The 17938-nt window shown below is 51.7% G+C and overlaps 6 protein-coding genes across 6 annotated transcripts; 4 read left to right on the forward strand and 2 right to left on the reverse strand.

The window, feature by feature from the left end:
* Positions 1 to 465: 465 nt before the first annotated feature.
* Positions 466 to 2513, forward strand: AYO21_09389 (hypothetical protein; the record flags this gene model as incomplete). The annotated part of the gene is made up of 6 exons (XM_022659324.1): positions 466 to 571; positions 622 to 1333; positions 1423 to 1513; positions 1700 to 1794; positions 1846 to 2148; positions 2213 to 2513. 6 exons carry the CDS (start codon positions 466 to 468, stop codon positions 2511 to 2513), a joined length of 1608 nt encoding a protein of 535 aa, XP_022508356.1.
* A 1129-nt stretch (positions 2514 to 3642) lies between these two features.
* On the reverse strand, positions 3643 to 7058 carry AYO21_09390 (hypothetical protein; the record flags this gene model as incomplete). The annotated part of the gene is made up of 2 exons (XM_022659325.1): positions 3643 to 6938; positions 6989 to 7058. 2 exons carry the CDS (start codon positions 7056 to 7058, stop codon positions 3643 to 3645), a joined length of 3366 nt encoding a protein of 1121 aa, XP_022508357.1.
* Positions 7059 to 7510: 452 nt separating this feature from the next.
* AYO21_09391 (hypothetical protein) lies at positions 7511 to 10249 on the forward strand (the record flags this gene model as incomplete). The annotated part of the gene is made up of 1 exon (XM_022659326.1): positions 7511 to 10249. One exon carries the CDS (start codon positions 7511 to 7513, stop codon positions 10247 to 10249), a length of 2739 nt encoding a protein of 912 aa, XP_022508358.1.
* Positions 10250 to 10900: 651 nt separating this feature from the next.
* Positions 10901 to 12685, forward strand: AYO21_09392 (hypothetical protein; the record flags this gene model as incomplete). Its single annotated transcript, XM_022659327.1, has 3 exons — positions 10901 to 11168; positions 11227 to 11388; positions 11442 to 12685. 3 exons carry the CDS (start codon positions 10901 to 10903, stop codon positions 12683 to 12685), a joined length of 1674 nt encoding a protein of 557 aa, XP_022508359.1.
* A 278-nt stretch (positions 12686 to 12963) lies between these two features.
* On the reverse strand, positions 12964 to 13545 carry AYO21_09393 (hypothetical protein; the record flags this gene model as incomplete). The annotated part of the gene is made up of 1 exon (XM_022659328.1): positions 12964 to 13545. The coding sequence occupies one exon, from the start codon at positions 13543 to 13545 to the stop codon at positions 12964 to 12966; it is 582 nt and encodes a 193-aa protein (XP_022508360.1).
* A 1139-nt stretch (positions 13546 to 14684) lies between these two features.
* AYO21_09394 (cell division control protein 48) lies at positions 14685 to 17366 on the forward strand (the record flags this gene model as incomplete). Its single annotated transcript, XM_022659329.1, has 4 exons — positions 14685 to 14734; positions 14788 to 14931; positions 14985 to 15234; positions 15288 to 17366. 4 exons carry the CDS (start codon positions 14685 to 14687, stop codon positions 17364 to 17366), a joined length of 2523 nt encoding a protein of 840 aa, XP_022508361.1.
* Positions 17367 to 17938: the final 572 nt, after the last annotated feature.

A 17938-nucleotide genomic window follows, 5' to 3' on the forward strand; every position in this document is an offset into this window, starting at 1 on the left:
TGCTGGCCTATTCACCGGTGGAGGCTACCCAGACTATTGTCGTTGCTCCTGCCGCCGAGACCACGGATGCACCCACCTCAACGAGTTTCCTCCTCCACTCCTCTTCTATCCACCCGCTTCATTTTCTTCTTCCTCTTCCTCTACTTTCTTCATCTCACTTCTCTTAATACAAAGGCTACAGCTTTGCTTGCTCAAGTTCCCTGCTGTTAGCTTCTCCTCCCTCTTATCATCCATCCTCCACTGCATCTTGGTTGCTCATTCTCATTTCCCCCTTTGCTGCTCTATTCATCGGGCCCCATCCCATTTCTAAACAACACCCTCGGAAGAACCACAAAGAGGCGTGGTCTGAAGCCCCTCTCGTGGTGACAGATTGAAGGCGAGTCTATCGAGGAGGCTCCTCCACCGTGATGTCTATGCCTTACTGTCAGAAGAATACTAATCAGTGAAATCCAGACTGCAGCAGCCATGTCTGACAAGCCTGCAACTCAGTCGGTCCCAAGCAACGCATATTCTGGCTATCATCAGTCAAGAATGCCGTACAATGCATCAGGCTATCCACAGTACAATGGAGGTAAGAGCTGGAGTCACTGTCTGAGGCACAAATTCCTCACCATGTAATAGCCATGAACATGACCAACTCCAATCCCCTTTCCAACATGCAGAACCTCAAGGCCACCCTGCCACCCTCTGCTTCGGTCGAGACTGAGATGAATGCAGTCAATCGTCCCGGATACAACAGCCCTTTGATGATGTTGCCGTCTGGTCAAGCCGTGCCACTCCCCAACTTCTACGGCCAGAACCAGACCTCAACTGGAGATGCTTCCCAATTGCCCTATGTCCCCACTGGTATGTTTCCAAGCTTCATCGGAAATACCAGCATGGCAACAAGTGCTCTCCCAGGATATGGTTGGCCGTACAATCTTGCCTCGAATGTTGCCGGGTTTGATCCAGGTCGTCGAGGATCCTGGTCTTCCAATGAAGAGAATGCTTCCAACAACCAAAATGTGGCGCTGCAGGGTCAATCAGACTACTACAACTCCATGGCCTACCTGTCGACCACTCCTGCCAGCCAACACTACGTTGCTGGGCCCATTCAACCAATGAAGTGTCAAGACAACAAATCCTACGAGATGGTCAACCTTGATGAGCTCGTCAACCGTGACCCACAGATCCCTCGTGCAGTGCCCGCCATGTGGACCAACCAGGAGGAACTCAGCCTGGCCAAATGTCTTCAGAATCCCGAGGGCATTACCAACGTCTACATTCGTGGCTTCATGCCGGACACCACCGATGAAGACCTTGAACGTTGGGCTTCTCGCTTTGGTGAGATCGAGTCATGCAAGGCCATCATCGAGCAGGACACGGGAAAATGCAAAGGGCATGTTGCCCCGCCCAATTGTTGTGCTTGCTAACAATGTCCAGCTTTGGGTTCGTCATGTACTATTCTCCCGCTGCTGCAGAGAACTGTATCCGTGGCTTCTTCCATCTTGGGTTTCAAGCCAGCTATGCTCAGGTATGTAGCACTGCCCTACTATGTCGTGGTCCTCTAACACTCCCAGAAATCTCGCAACTCCCGACTCAAGGACTTGGAGGATAAGAACTCTACCAACATTTATTGCACCGGGGTTCCTATTGATTGGAATGAATCAGTTTGAGTTCTCCCACCATGTTTACAGCTTCTACTTACCAACCTATCCAGGATCTGGCCAAACATTTCTTGCCGTATCACGCCGTCTCCACCAAGATCTGCCGCGATGCACCATCCGGAGTCAGCAAGGAAGTTGGCTTTGCAAGGTATTGAAAGATGCTTGAATCCATATGCGTGAACTTGTCTGATTGTCACAGATTCGAAACACGTGAGATTGCAGAACGTGTCATCAAAGAATTCCACTCTGTCCTCAACGAGCGTGATGGCATCAAATTGTTCCTCCGCTTTGCCGACACCAAAGCTCAGAAGCAGCTCAAACAACAGAGTCAAGAACGTCGCAACTGGCGCAGTCGCGAATACAGCTATTCGGTTGAACACACTCCATCTCCAACTCTGTCTCGTTTGCAGAACGTGAACAACCACATCAGTCCGAATGGCAGTTGGCAGTCTCCGGCTGGAACTACCAATGGCTTCACTCCAGCGACGTCAGTCTCTCCGCCGTAAGTCTGGCCTTGCTGCCCAAGCTCCTTGGTCCTTCAAGCCAACTAACCACGCATCCTGCAGTGAGCTTCCGGGTGTCAACAACAAGACTGCGACCATGATCCGCAACTCCACATCGACTTGGCCAATGCAGGGGGGACTGCAGTCGATTACCAACTCCACCACTGTTAGGACCAATCTTCCAGCAGCCCATCCTTACATTGAAGTCCCGCCAAAGTCTGCGGCCGCAATTGCAATCATCCCAGACAATGGAAACATCAACAAGAAGACCAAGACTCCAAGTCCAAAGAAGGTCACCATTAGAATTGAGCCAGCCAGCGGCAAGGAGAACTACACCGCCACCACTCCGCAATCTTGCAAATGAGCCAGCTACGCCAACGCTGCCAAGGACATCTGTTCCCGCATGCTTCCAACTATTTTTGGCGTGCATTTGTTCTTGGTCTGCTGGTACTATCCATCTTGATTCCTTTTGCTCATTCTTGCCTCGAGCATGCACACTCATTCCCTGAAGCATGCATTTTTGCCACCTCGACATATACAAAGCATGAAAAGAGACGGCATTCATTACTCATGTACAGCAAGACATTCATCATGGTGTATCGATGAAAGGAAAAACATGGGTCAGGCAATATGTTGATAATACAGGTGTAGGAGGAGGAGCTGAGATCGGTTTAAGTCTTGACAGTTTGTATTCGCTAGCTAGTATGTAGTTACTTGAGAGACTGAACTCACAATGCATTCAGTTAACATACGGCCTGTTGTCTGTGTCACTTCCTCTCACATCTCGTTAACAAATATTGTTGACGACTTCGGATTGATGTAAATATAGGGTTCTTTTGAAGTATAAACGTTTGCCCATTTTCGCAGCCTTAAACTTGTGCCGGTTGTGCGGGGACACGATAGACACCCAACAGCAGAAGGGAGGGAGGGGCAACTCCAGATTGCTCGTCAACTAGCCGTGTCTGCGATATGCCGGCACCCCGCCAAAACCAATCTTGATCAAGGCGTCTTATTGGCAGGTGAGAGGTGCCTGGCTGTGGAAGGTCTTGTGTGATAACCTATCGCCAGGTTGAGCGTCGGGGGAGACGAGGCTGTGGCGAAAAAGGGGTCGCATTGTTCCGTACACCACGTGATCATGAGTGACTACAGGCGCAGGATTGGAGTGGAGTGAGGCGAAGTTGGTACTTGTACTCGGTATAGGTATTCAAACTTGGAAGTCATTGTGAGATCTTCATGATTTTGTGTAAATGTACTTTGTTACCTAGGGTATGTAATGTGTATGACATGTACGCAGCGGTGCTACCTCTTGATGCGACGCGTATCTGGCCAGCCTCATAATGTCACGACACTTCCCTTGTGAAAAGTGCAGCCGCCGATCGTTCGCTTGAAACCGACGCACTTGATGCTTCCCGCGGTGCAAGAGACCAAAAACTTGTTTGTTGCACCTCCGACAAACTAAAAGTGACTAGCTTGTCCTCCTCTACCGCGAAGTCTCAGGGATTGAACAATGCAGGTTCGTCGGCTTCGGCCCCCGCTTCCATTCCCGCTGACGAACTAGGTGTTTGAGCAGGAGAACTGTCCCATGTGTCCGCCTCTCTGGCTTGAGGCCACTCGTTTCCTGTCCTCATCACTGCAGCCCAGTCCAACTCTTCGGGGAACCACTTATCTCTCCTTACTGTTTTCTTGTTCCCGCCTTCTAAGGCTGCCCTTGCTGCTCTTGTACGCCGCTGTCTCTTTATCCCTTGCTGACTTGACCCGTGTAGTTCGTTTCGAACCTGCTCAAGTCGTTGATCGTGAGACACGATGTAGCGGATGTAGGGAGCGACTTCTGTCACAAGTGAGATGGCGGATGGATTGTCCAGAGAGGGTGCTTTACGCCCGGGCGAGCTGGGGAGGCCGATACGGGATTCTTCCAAGAGAGGTTCGAATGCTTCGCACATTGAGGATTGAAGGGTCGTTGATTCGTTCAGATTACCGAGGTACAGGCGGACGACTTCGTTCCTGTGGAATGTGTGGTCGCTCACAGCGGCAGCAGCTGGATTGGAGCATTTCCATAACGCGCTCGCTACCACGGGTGTTATTGTGTCATCGACCAGATCCATTGCGCTTCTCGCCTCATAGAGGGTGAGCAAGTCATCCAGCGCTGAGCCATGGTTCGTCTCAGTGCTAATTGAGCACATGTCGTCCCGAACCCAGTCCTGTGCCGGAATACGCAGATTGTCCTGGGAAAAACGAATGAGATCTTCAACGTCGTCAAAATCGGCTGGCAAGAGATCAAGCCCGTTGGTGACAGTGTCTTGACTGACAATTCGTGTGACTGAGCCATCTGACATGACTTGGGACTCGTCATTAAAAGGAAGCATCCAATCCAGACCTCCCTGCTGCGATCCGACCGTCATTTGGCACCAGAGATTGAGTTCCATGATTGACGCGCGGAGATCTTGACCTTTCGTAAGATAGAGGTTCTGCAAGACTTCTTTGCTCAGAAGATGTCCTTCAGCCGCACATATTGATCCCAGAAGCTGTATAGCCAAATCCTGTTGGGGAATGTCATATCGCAAAACGGCGAAGAGGTCTAATTCGGCCATGGGCACGGAATCGACACTGTTGCATGTGAGGATGACAGGTCGCTTGGAGGTCCGGATAAGTGATTGAACGCCACTCCAAAAGGCTTTATCTTCTTCATACAGAATGTCGACCTCTTCAAACAAGACGAGAGATTGTTTCTGCGACTTGGACTTGGTTTCTTTGGTCTCTTTCACTTCGCCAATTTTGGACTGTCTGCCACCCTTTCTGCGACCCATAGTATTTGCTGTTGAATCCTGGCTGTCCATCAATGGCCTAGAGGTGGAGAAGACTGCGTCACTGTCCTCCAATGACAAACTCGACCTTCGGCTGGACGTGTCTTGATGTTGAACCAAGTGGTTCTGTGTCATGTCCCCTACCTTGTCTTGGATGTCCTTTGCACTTCGTCGCATACCAGGATGGATCTCAAATACCTCGAACCCAAGTTGTTGTGCCACGGCAAAAACTGAAGCAGTTTTTCCAGAGCCTGGAGGGCCTGTGAGGAGGATCGCATTCTTTCCATTCGCGATCGAACGGGTATCCTCGTCGTCTGAATATGCAATGAAGTCGTCCATCCCTTCCGACTTCCTCTTGCGACGCTTCTTGGGAGTCAGAGGTTTCGCCTTTGGTTGTAATTTGCCAGTCTGGACTTGGTGCACTCTCAGATTACTCAGCCAATCATATAGAGCTTTTCCTTGTGGTTCTAAGACCTCTTGCCAACAATTCGGTGCATATTCATGGCACCAAAGTTGGGGTCCCGCGGCCACACCCCTGTCAAAAGAACTGCGCGTCGATTCAACTACTGCTCCTAGCCGGGAAATTGAGGCCGACTGGTGTTTCGATTGGTGGTCGATCCCATAGAGCGTTTCAATGAGTCTAACGAGTTCTGTGCTACCCATGATCTTTCGCTCAGGTATGTGAATGGGCCTAACGTCGACATTCTGCTTCAAGCGCCTTGAAAAATTCCAAAGTATGTCTTCGTCCGCATTGACACGCAAAGAATGTTGTTTGAACTTGGGCCGTGATAGAGAGAGTGTCCAAACCGTGGCTGCACCACGTGGAGCATGACTTGGTAGTACATGTTGGATGTTGGTCGGAGGCCAAACGGGTAAGAGCACCGGCGTATTTTTGTTGTGAACTGTCCTCCTCGATTCAAAGATAATGTCTTTCCAAGGCTTTGGTGCCTGCGACCTTGAGGTTGTCTCGTCCTCCGAGGGGTTTGCAACAGAGGATGTCTCGCTTTTGAGGTCAGACTGCTTTTGACTATTGCCTGACAGTCTTCCCAGAAAAAATGGGTGCGTTGCCTTACTCACGACAGGGTGGTGGGGTGCTAGCTTTCCCTGAGCTTGCGGGCCTTGAATGCGGCTCTTTTCAGAGTTGTGAGACAAGATGTCGTTGATCTTGGAACCGGAATCCGGAGCTGAATATGACAATGTAATGCGCAATGAAGAGACCAATTTTCCCTTCTTCATTTCCAGTTTCTTAGATTGACGGGCAGTTTTTTTTGCGTCACCGCTCTCCCCACCTGTGTCGGTCGTAATACTCCGTGACGCACGCTTAGGCGATTTCTTCGGCGAGAAGATGAGCTTTCCGTGACCACTTCGCATCATTTTGTTCCTTTGAGGAGAGCCGCGTTCGCTCTCCTTGGTTGAGTGGTCGTCCGTTGTGTTATCAGGGGGTCGATGGTGACGATCAGGGGATTTTGTGAGGTCGATTTCAGCTGGGTTTAAAGAAGAATTAGGAGAATGTCGACCGTCAAGAGTTGTCCTTTGTGATGTGATACAACCCTCTGCGGACAATGTCGGTTGAGATAACTGAATTCTACTTCCATTGTCGCTCAAGGAAGGTCGATCAGCAACTGTCTGATCCTCAGCACAATCGTGAGGTGGTTGGATATCATCACATGTCTGTGCTGCAGCCTGGAGCTGGTCCTGCCACGTCATCTGGTTTGTGTGTGAAGTCTCCGTTGTCTCGGTGAGTGGATGCACAGAGCTGGCAGACACTCTTCGTCTTTTTATTCTAGTGTTTTCGTGTTCAAGGTCGTCTCCCTCTTCCACACTCCATGTTCCACTAGGGGCAGCCTCTGTTGCCTCTGTGCGTATAACATTGCCGGGATTACAACTCTGCTCTTCATTGTTGTTGGGGGGGTCATCTTCGACTGCGCCATCCAGCCCTCGAATTCTGGGGAGAGGGCATTGAGATGAGGAATCGTTGGGTGCGGCGGCTATAAACAGCGTCAGCGTGTGGAATCCCCGGAGGGATATGATCGCGTACCTTTCCTAAAGAACGGATGCATATGGGATCGATGTTCTGGGCCAGCGCCATAGTCAAGCAGCGTTGCCATTGACGTACAAGTCAATTTTTGGAAGGCGGTGGTGTCATGAAGTCTAGATTCCGCTCAGACTAGTGAATGGACCGATGAATACGTCGTCGATGATACAATGAGCCGTGGCCAGCCCTCCCCTAAGACAACTGAGAGTTGGTATAGGATGGAGGTGCGCGTGGTCATGATGTATAACTGGATTACCGGAAGCGCGTCCGTGACGCGATTCCCATGCCCAGAAATGGGGGGTGCACCTGTAAATGCCTTCCAGTCGCTGATAGGCTTGCTTAGGCGGAAGATCGGCCACTAAGCAGGCCCTGGTTAGGGAAGTGCTTAGCGAGACTTATTACCATTTGGGATTTGGACGGAGGAACCTCGCCGCCCTCCGCAAAAATTTTGTGGAGACCATCTCAAAACTTTTTGTCTGCACATCAAGTTCTACCTAGCAGCACTACAGTACTCATGCTCCAGCCATGGAAATCTCAACTCCTCATGTGCTAGCGAGACTGCCTCGTCCTGCTAGGCATGACGCCAACCCTCGTTTTGGCACTGTGTATGCTGTGCGCGACGGACTGAAGAAGCGCAGGAAAGAGATTTGCGTGGCCGTGGATGGAGATTCCCTCGGGCTGTATGAGGTACCATTACATTGTATCCTTGCACAAAACAAGCTGCTGACAGAGGTTCAGATCCAAAATGGAACTATCCTAGCCTCTTATCCCGTGCCTCCTACCACACGTTATTTTGGCCCACCATGTTCAATTCACGAAGATTCGCAAGGGCAAATCCGTCGAAGGACATACTGTGCGACAAAGCGAGACATGTTACGCATCGAATCTTTCCAGAGCTCAGGGGATGACACAGTCCGCGCCTCACAGTGTGTGAGTGTAGCATTGGATGAACAAGAGTACCCTGTCGTACTGCTTGAAGTTCTGCTTAGAGGTCGAGAAAAAGAGCTGTTGGTGGTCCAACAAAATGGTACCCTCACAAGTTTCTCTGAAGAATTGAACGCCACATTATTCAAGGGCGTTCTTTGTTCCAAACGACATCCAAACATCAAAGTACTGGCTATTCAACATCTTACAGGTTCGGAAGCCCTGAAGACTGTTCTAAAGCAGAGGCCAGATCTGCTCAGCGAGGTTGCTCCAGCTGGTTCCTACTTGGCGGTCGCATATTGCAAAACCGAGCATTCGACTAATCCCAACAGCGTGTTCTACGGTGTCTGGTCAGTTGAAACAATCGATCGAAATCTGGCTGCTCATAGGGTATCAATTTATCCATTGTTCGACCACGAACTGTCGTTGGGAGGCAACAACTCCAAGTCACTTTCGCCGAAGGATCGATCTTACACCTTTAACCTCAGGGCATCGAATCTATTCCTTCGTGCCGGAGAATCGTTTTACTCGTATGATTTGACCGGCCTAGTACCTTCATTGTCTTCTGCCCTACACACTGGTCTGAACTGCTCTTACGAAATCATGGCCATTTCTCCCGCGTTCGCCATCTGCTCCTTTGATGAGTCAATTCAGCTTTATGACCTCAAATTTCAGTCCGTTCAGGCTCAAATTGACGCGAGAAAGGGGAATCTCAAGCGGAAACGCATGAGAATGGCCGTCCAAGATCGGAGTGGTCCCATCGAATTTGTCGCATACTATCCCCACACTGCTCGTGTCATCGGATGGAGGCGTCATCAACTCCTTGCAATAGATATTTCCGGTAGCTCATCAAAACGACTACTGGAAACCGGAAGCAAACTTCTCCAAAACGTCGGACGCGGTGTCAGTAACCACGAGACTCTGCCTAGTGCTCTCGATGGGCGGTTGTCTGCGATCGGCTCCGCAACTATCATTCCGGAGTCTACTGTCGGCTGGCAGCCCGTCAGACAACGCCTTGACCAGCTCGCTGGGACTGGCGATGTCGCCGGCTTCGAAAACGCTGTCATCAACGACATTCGGGAGGCGATCATGCAGTCTTCGGCTCTCGGAGGACCCAGTGAGGACTTGCCTCTGGATCGTATGGCGGTCCCAGACTTCAAGATCAACTATCTTCTGTCGAAGATCTTCCAGGTAGTCGCGACGTCAAAGGCGCAAGACAACGCACCCAACCCCACAGAGACGCGATTGGAGATCCGGATACCGTCATTCAAACTCATCCTATGGCTGTGCCGGTTAGGGTTGCTGTCCGCCCAGCACCTGGGAATTGCAATCTCGAGTTCCCCTTCTGGGCCTGGGTTGACGAATGTCGGCGTACATGCGGTTGCACGAGCTCTCCTCGAGGCAGATCCGTCGTATAACTTGCTGGCAGAGTGTCTGGAAAGTGGGTTCAGTCCATATGTGGAGGAGCAAGCAGCGATAGTTCAGCTTCTCATCCAACAAGCTCTGGCTACGTCGTCTGGGGCCGCGGTTCCTGACGCAGATCGCCGAACAGATCCCGTGGAGACCGACACTCCCTTATCTCTCGCCGGCTCACAGGTTCAGGCACTGGCCGTATCAGCGACAGACACCCCGTGGCTACCTCCTCAACTTCAAAGATCGCTAATCGAAGCGCTGGATAGATTCGGCATTGCTGCGGCTTCAGTTATTTCCGTCAACTTAAAAGCTTTGCTCTCCCACACCGAAGCGCTGGCTCTCATTCAGTTCTTACGGCAGCAACTCTTCCAAGGCGGTCACACGCGCTCTTTTCAAAACTTGAGTTTGAACGCCGACTCTCTACCAACTGTCAAGCTCACTGCTAGTATCAAGATATTGTCAGCCTGCGTCGACACCATTGGACCTCTTGGCTTCTTTGAGACTCTAGATCACGAAGATTTTATGGGCAATATTATACCCGACCTGGTGACGGAGATTACACATGCCAAGCAGAGCCTGGAAGACGTGGCGGAGTTGCAAGGGATTCTCCGCGAGACGTTGAGATACCAGGAATCTATGCGAAAGCAACAAGCTGCCGGCGCCCGTGTGCCTTTCTATGGAACTGGATTACCAGCCCCTAATCCGCGTCCGGGAGCCATCGTGACGCTATACTCGGAGACTGCCGAGGGGGAAGAAGACCTGCAACCTGGTCCAGGTCTCCCGCTGAGCCTGAAGGTCGAGAATGTAGTCAGCGCAGTGAAGATCAGGAATGGTGGTGGCCAATTAAAACATCGGACCGTCAGGCAGAAAAAGATGCTCGAGAGGAAAAATAAAGGGCGGTACTCGTTTGAGCGACTGGCTTTGTGAGATAGGTAGAGCTTTGAAAATGTGATGGCGGATCCGAGGACTCTGGATAATCATGTCTTATACTCCGTAAACCTTCTGGCCATTTCAGGCTGGACTGTAGTAGAAGCGAGATATCAGATGGCCGAAATGGGACAAAAGCGTATGCAGCGGATTCGGCGTGCCATTGGCCACTGACTATTGACGGGCCTAGCCTCGTTCCAGCCCCATCGCAGCCCCATAGATGCGCATGCTGCGATCCCATGCCCCCCTCGAACCTCTCCTAACGCAGTCTTCCTTCAAATTGAGCACTCGTACCGACGACGAGATATTTCTGCTTAGACGCTTCTTCCTCGCATAGTGCGCAACTAGGCAGCCTCGGCCGTTGACCAGAAATCCGAGGACCAGAGAGACACCCCCCTTTTGAAAGACCCTGCGCTGAGAGCCTCCTCTGGACTGTCTCCTTCGCATTGGAACGACGGAAGATTCTTCAACGGTCCCAATAGCGGCAAACCTTTGAGTCTGCAATCAGAAAAGCTACCGAGCAAATCCTCATCATATCGCCGGCCGAGTCTCTACCCTGCCCCCAAGCCTCCATGTGGCTGGGGTGTGAGGACTGAAACCTAAACCTGATCCGAGCGTCAAAAAGGCAGTTGGTTCTTGGACGCTATCACCATGGCCTTTCCCAGCGGAACTACATATCACGCCGACTCTGACGCCGATGATGAATATGAGCGAAGCGTCATGACTTCTCCCACTCAGCTACACACCGATTCAGAGACCTCTTCCGAGCCGGCCTCTAACGAACATACCCCCACGACGTTTGACAACTCGGGAGAAGATCCAAGCCTGCCCAGGACGATAATAACAGAATGGACACCAGAAGAGTGCGCTCAGTTTGTGTCTAGTTTGAACCTGAGACAATATTGCCATGCTTTTATCGGTAAGCAGCCTTGCAAGCAGAAACGGTGGGGGATGTCCGCAGGACTGACTGTTCCCAGAACATGGCATTGAAGGAGAAGCACTCGTTGCACTTAAACATGACGAACTCAAAGAGATGGGAATCGCTAGTGTGGGACACCGGTTGACTATACTCAAGAACGTCTACGATTTAAAGGTCAACCAGGACATACCTATCGAACCAGATGACTATGTCCCGCCTAGTAGGCTATCGCCTTACCGTTGGCCAATGTTATATCGCTGATTCCCTTTTTAGCGGCCGAGCAAAACCCACAGTATGAAATGGCAACCAAGGAAGATATCGATCGACTCGCGAGATCAATCCTCCGGTTACGGGACGAGCGAATTGCCCAGGCGGAGGCGCAGTTGACGAGGCTTGCAGATGACTACCGCAAGTTGCGCCAGGAGCTCCTACCGGTTTTCAAAATGGCCAAAGAACGATCCGAACCTCTCCCCTATGCCCCTTATCAAGGCACTACCATCAGCCCAGAGGTGTACCAGCAAGATGTCATTTCACCTCCCCCAGCGACGCAGCCGGTGCCCGAAAAGACGAGCCTTACACGCACATTCTCGAAGAAGCTGGGCCTCAGCTCTACCCCCAAGAACAACTCTCCAACACATATACCCAGTACAATCCATGAGGGTAGGACTTTCGCCGAAAGCAACTCGCTGGACCCTTCGGCAGCAGCAAGTCTAGCCTCAAACTCGCTAACCGCACAAATGTCAGGTGGCGTATTAGGGCAACACCCTCATCCCTCTCCAGGAGTCCCTTCCCCGACCTCACCGCTCCCCTACCAACATCAACCACTCGCTCCTCGCTCCTACCAACGTGAAGGAGGAACCGTTAGCGGTGCTGTCCCTCGCTACGACGGTGTCGACGACCGGCAAGTTACTATCGAACGCGACCGTGACCCTCCCACTTCTGCGAAATCGGCCTCTGGCAAGCTCAACCCTTCAAACAGTACAATCTCTAATGCTTCTACCCTCATCCCCTCGAGAGAACAATCCGCCTCGGTCCCGCCCCAGCTCCCCTCGAGCGCCGGTGTGGGCCACACCCCGCATGGCAACAAAGATAGTGGCAGCGGAGGCGACGCTCCTTCCGTGGAAATCTTCAAGTCTTTCCGCGTGGGGCTAGAAGATCCGTGCTACAAAGTTCTCCCAGCCGCTCTCAGAAAATACAATATCCAGGCCGATTGGCGACAATATGCACTTTATATCGTGTATGGCGACCAGGAGAGGTGTGTGGGACTGGAAGAGAAGCCCCTCGCTTTATTCAAGGATTTGGACAGAGAGGGGAAGAAGCCGATGTTTATGTTGAGAAAGTTGGGGAATGTGATGGTCGGCGACGTGCCACCAACAGCAGGTGTGGGAATGAAGCCACCACTGGGAGGTATAGGTAGCAGCAGTTTAGGGACTGCTACCACAGGAGTCGTTTCTGGAGGTGCACCCAGCGTCAGGGCAATGCCGCCTGCGCAGACGTTACCAGGCGGAGTTTTATGATCTCGTCCTCTCTTTCGTTTAGATATGTCGGCTTTAGCGAGGCTTTCAAAAGCGTCTCTGTTTTGAATCTGAAGAGACAGGTTGTTTCCATTCATGCTACGATGCTTAACAAGCACAACCAACCGCTCGAGAACCACCTACGACTCCATGTAGAGCAAGACATTTAATGTCCTGTACCGAGGTCCTTCCACTATCTCTTCCACGTCCAACGCCGTTCGCTATGCCATATGGTACACGAATATCCCAGGCCATCGCCTCGATTACAAGCAGAGACCTGGTCAGTCACTGTCGTCGTTGATCGGCTCGACAACATCCTTGATTTTTTCTTTCAGAAATTCCACCCCCAGCTCAACAGTGACCTCCGGGATCCTTACATCTGGTAGTCCATCTGGGCCGCCCGACCATTCTTTTGACAGTGCAATAGCGTTGTTGTTCACCCCTCCGCCATTCAAGGTTGCCGCAGCAGCTGCGCCTCCAGTCCCAGGTCCAGTTGTTGTCGTCGTCGTAGGTGTACTCGTGCCATTCGTCTTGGCATCTTTGCTTTCCTTATCCCCGGCCTGGTTCTTGCCGTCCTTGGGCATCTTCGCCCGTCGCATAACTTCGCTCATCAGCTCTGGGAAAGTGTCGCATGAGCCATTCCTGAGTAACTCGAGCGCCAATGCGCGGACGCGGTCTGTCCAGCCCGTCCGGGCGAGGCTATCTGCTAGGAGGGCGCTGAGGTCGGGTATAGCGCCCGTCTGTCGGAGGTGTTGAATGAGAGCTTGAGAGGTCGCAGGTGGTAAGGAGTTCGAGGAGCTGGTGAGGGAAGAAGGGATGGAGATTGTAGCCGCGTTGTCAGCTGATGGCCCTGAGGTCGACATTTTGTGGATGTCTCGCTATGTCAAGGCCAGAAGGTGAATGTGGGTGCGCGTCGGGATAATGTGGGCTCTAAATGTGTTTTCGTGGTAGAGAGGGGCTCAGTTGCATTAATTTTCGAGATCGATAGTCTGGCACACCTGGCCGTACGCCGCTGGTCGATGTCGGTAGTAGGAGATACCGTCCTCCGGAGGGCTGTCCAGCAGCACTACTTGAAAGGAAAGTGTGAGTGGCCTGTAGCTGTCTACAAGGAGGCGGGCTTGATTCTTGAGAATGTTCCGCTCCGCACTTTGAAAATTGGAGGTGCGGGCGGACATGGGTTGGCGGAGCGGAAGTACGCCAGGTACGCTACGAATCAGAGGGCGAGTTCCCATGGGCTTGTTGTGGGCGATTCATGGTTGTATAAGGAAGTGAATTGATTGATCATCATGAATGGCTTTCTTCCTATTATTCGTCATGAGAGGCGAAAATGTCAGACATGTGGTATGGACTGTAGCAGGGATACAGAGACATCCGTAAGAGCAGCGGGTCTTAGAGCCGGATGACTCTCAGTACGCAATCTGGCATTACGCCCCCTCGTGGCAAGGCTCAGATTCAGCCTCGCCACCTGGAAGGCAGATCTAGAGCAATACTTGTACAAGTACACGAATGGAATGGGAAGAGAAAGGCATTAAGTCAAGACCTGAAGGATTAAAGCTTAGCGTGCTATCAAGCAAGTGTTTGATGCCTATTTCAAGTGCATGTAAAACTCGTGGCAAGGCAATCGTTGGGCGGTATCAGAAGATTCGACCGTCTTCTCTTTCGTAGGCTGCCAGAGGCAACGTATGTTGGTTGGGCTCAAATGACCGTCATTCGAACACGCCAAGACGGGGCTTTCTCCTGCGCCTCAAGTCCTCTAGAGGTTCAACTCATCACTTTCAACAAACGCTTTGCTCACTCTCACCCTTTTGTTACCATCTCCTTTCTCCTCCTCTCAAGGTTCTTCTTATAAGGAGCTCCTTGAAATCATTCCATCCTTTTTCTATCGTCCCTAAAACTATCGTTGCGAAGACCGGCGCTCTTGTCTCTGGTCTCCTAGAAACCACATCAACAAACCTCCGCAATCTCCTTCTCAGACCGTTTTTGATATCTCAAGGACATCAAGATGTCTGCAGAACCTGATCACGCCCATGACAAGAAGAAGGTCAACCTACAGTATGTGTCACCTTCCTCGAAACCGCAAGATGCGCTGCTAACTCAAGCTACAGTGATGCTTCGGGCGCAGAGAAGAAAGAGGTACGGATTTCTCCCGGCAACCTCTACGGTGACGAATCCCAGACTGACAGAGCTATCCAGGAGCTTGATACGGCCACAGCCATCCTGAAAAAGAAGAAGAAGCCAAACTCATTGATGTATGTTGAACACTGGCAACGACTTGGTGCAGACCGGCTGACAAATGACGCAGCGTGACCGATGCTACGAACGATGATAACTCCATCATTGCTCTCTCAAACAATACCATGGAGACGTTACAACTGTTCCGAGGCGATACAGTCTTGGTCCGAGGAAAGAAACGAAAGGACACCGTCTTGATCGTCCTAGCCGATGACGACCTCGACGATGGAAGCGCTCGTATCAACAGAGTGGTTCGCCACAACCTCAGAGTCAAGCACGGCGATATCATCACTGTTCACCCTTGTCCTGACATCAAATATGTGAGTACTGTCTCATTGCACTATTTCCAGCACAGTTCTAACTCTTCATGTAGGCGAAGCGCATCGCGGTTCTTCCCATTGCAGATACCATCGAGGGTCTGACCGGATCTCTCTTCGACGTCTTCCTCGCCCCCTACTTCCGCGAAGCATACCGACCTGTCCGACAAGGAGATCTCTTTACAGTCCGAGCCAGTATGAGACAAGTCGAATTTAAAGTGGTCGAAGTCGATCCCCCGGAGTACGGCATTGTGGCCCAAGATACCGTCATTCACTGCGAAGGAGACCCGATCCAGCGTGAAGACGAGGAAGGAAACTTGAACGAGGTCGGATACGATGATATTGGTGGTTGCAGAAAGCAGATGGCTCAGATCCGCGAATTGGTTGAGTTGCCACTGCGACATCCCCAGCTGTTCAAGTCGATCGGTATCAAACCTCCCCGAGGCATCCTCATGTATGGCCCTCCGGGTACTGGTAAGACCCTGATGGCACGAGCTGTCGCCAACGAAACCGGTGCTTTCTTCTTCCTGATCAACGGCCCCGAAATCATGTCAAAGATGGCTGGTGAATCAGAATCCAATCTGCGGAAAGCTTTCGAGGAAGCTGAGAAGAACTCGCCTGCCATTATCTTCATCGACGAAATCGACTCTATCGCACCAAAGCGAGAGAAGACTAACGGCGAGGTTGAGCGACGTGTCGTTTCGCAACTGCTCACTCTCATGGATGGCATGAAGGCGAGGTCCAACGTGGTCGTGATGGCCGCCACCAACCGACCCAACTCGATCGATCCCGCCCTTAGACGATTTGGTCGATTTGACCGTGAAGTCGACATCGGTATTCCGGACCCGACTGGTCGTCTGGAGATTCTTCAAATCCACACCAAGAACATGAAATTGGCCGAAGATGTTGACCTTGAGTCGATCGCCGCCGAGACTCACGGTTACGTCGGTTCTGATATTGCATCACTCTGCTCCGAGGCCGCCATGCAGCAGATTCGTGAGAAGATGGATTTGATCGACCTGGACGAGGACACAATCGATGCCGAAGTGTTGGATTCGCTGGGAGTCACCATGGAAAACTTCCGGTATGCCCTGGGTGTCTCCAATCCCTCTGCTCTCCGCGAGGTGGCGGTTGTCGAAGTTCCCAACGTTCGCTGGGACGATATCGGTGGTCTCGAGGGTGTCAAGCGCGAACTCATCGAGTCTGTGCAATACCCTGTCGACCATCCCGAGAAATTCCTCAAATTCGGTCTTTCACCATCTCGAGGAGTGTTGTTCTACGGTCCTCCCGGAACTGGTAAAACTATGCTTGCCAAAGCCGTGGCCAACGAATGTGCCGCAAACTTCATCTCCGTCAAGGGTCCTGAGCTTCTGAGTATGTGGTTCGGCGAATCTGAAAGCAATATCCGAGATATCTTCGACAAGGCGCGTGCCGCAGCTCCCTGTGTCGTCTTCCTTGACGAACTTGACTCGATTGCCAAATCCCGTGGTGGTTCCGTGGGTGATGCCGGTGGTGCATCTGACCGGGTGGTTAACCAGCTCCTCACTGAAATGGATGGCATGACCTCGAAGAAGAACGTCTTTGTTATCGGCGCTACCAACAGACCTGAGCAACTCGACAATGCTCTTTGCCGACCCGGACGTCTGGACACTCTTGTCTACGTCCCTCTTCCCGACGAAGCATCCCGTGAATCCATTCTGCGGGCGCAACTGCGCAAGACTCCTGTCGCTGCAGATGTGGATCTTAAATACATTGCCAGCAAGACCCATGGTTTCTCTGGTGCTGATTTGGGCTTCGTCACACAACGGGCTGTCAAACTCGCTATCAAGGAGTCGATTGCCGCAGACATTGAAAGACAGAAGGAACGTGAGGCCGCTGGTGAGGATGCCATGGACGCCGACGAAGGCGAGGATCCCGTCCCAGAGCTGACCCGACGACACTTTGAAGAGGCTATGCAAGCTGCCCGGCGGTCCGTTAGCGATGTGGAGATTCGCCGCTATGAAGCCTTTGCACAAGCCATGAAACAGAGCGGTGGCAGTGCTTTCTTCAAATTCCCTTCTGCTGGTCAAGAAGCCGATGCCGCCAACGGTACTGGCTTTGGTGATGCTGGCAATGATGACAGCTTGTACGACTAAGGTGATGGTGGTGGCGGCACTTGCGACAAAACTCATCCACACTGAGTTGGGGGCCTGGGTGGAAAGCACGATTCTGCAGAGATACGAGGCGCAAAGAAAGTGAACGGCGTCAAGAACCATACCGACATGTGGCTCACCGAACGCATGGACATGGCAGGGGAAAGGGTGTTCTTGATGGCCGTGCTTGAAGTATGTCCCATCGGATTCATCGACTGGCCTGGCAAATTTGTATTCTACCTTCTACCTAGACAGATGAGATTGCATGCAAAATAATAGAATGGCTGACTGAGGAGCCGTGGGGTTATTATAGGTGATCGGTCCTGCCTTGTTATATGAAGCCTTTTTCTTTTAATGCAGCCTGATGCACATCAACTAAGCCTTGTGCATGATGATGTAAACACCCAACGGCCGTTCCGGGGATGCCGCTTTTGGGTGGCTGTGGGTGGCTCCCTGATTTCTCGCCCTCCACCAGCCTGTCAATCCATCTAATTTCCCGCCCTTTGCTGCCATCTCAATTCCTTTTCTCTCGCGCGACTTTTGTCGACGGTAACGATAGTATCTCTTTGGGTTCC

The sequence above is a fragment of the Fonsecaea monophora genome (genome assembly GCF_001642475.1).
Source record: "Fonsecaea monophora strain CBS 269.37 chromosome Unknown Scaff92, whole genome shotgun sequence".
Taxonomy (NCBI): Eukaryota; Fungi; Ascomycota; class Eurotiomycetes; order Chaetothyriales; family Herpotrichiellaceae; genus Fonsecaea; species Fonsecaea monophora.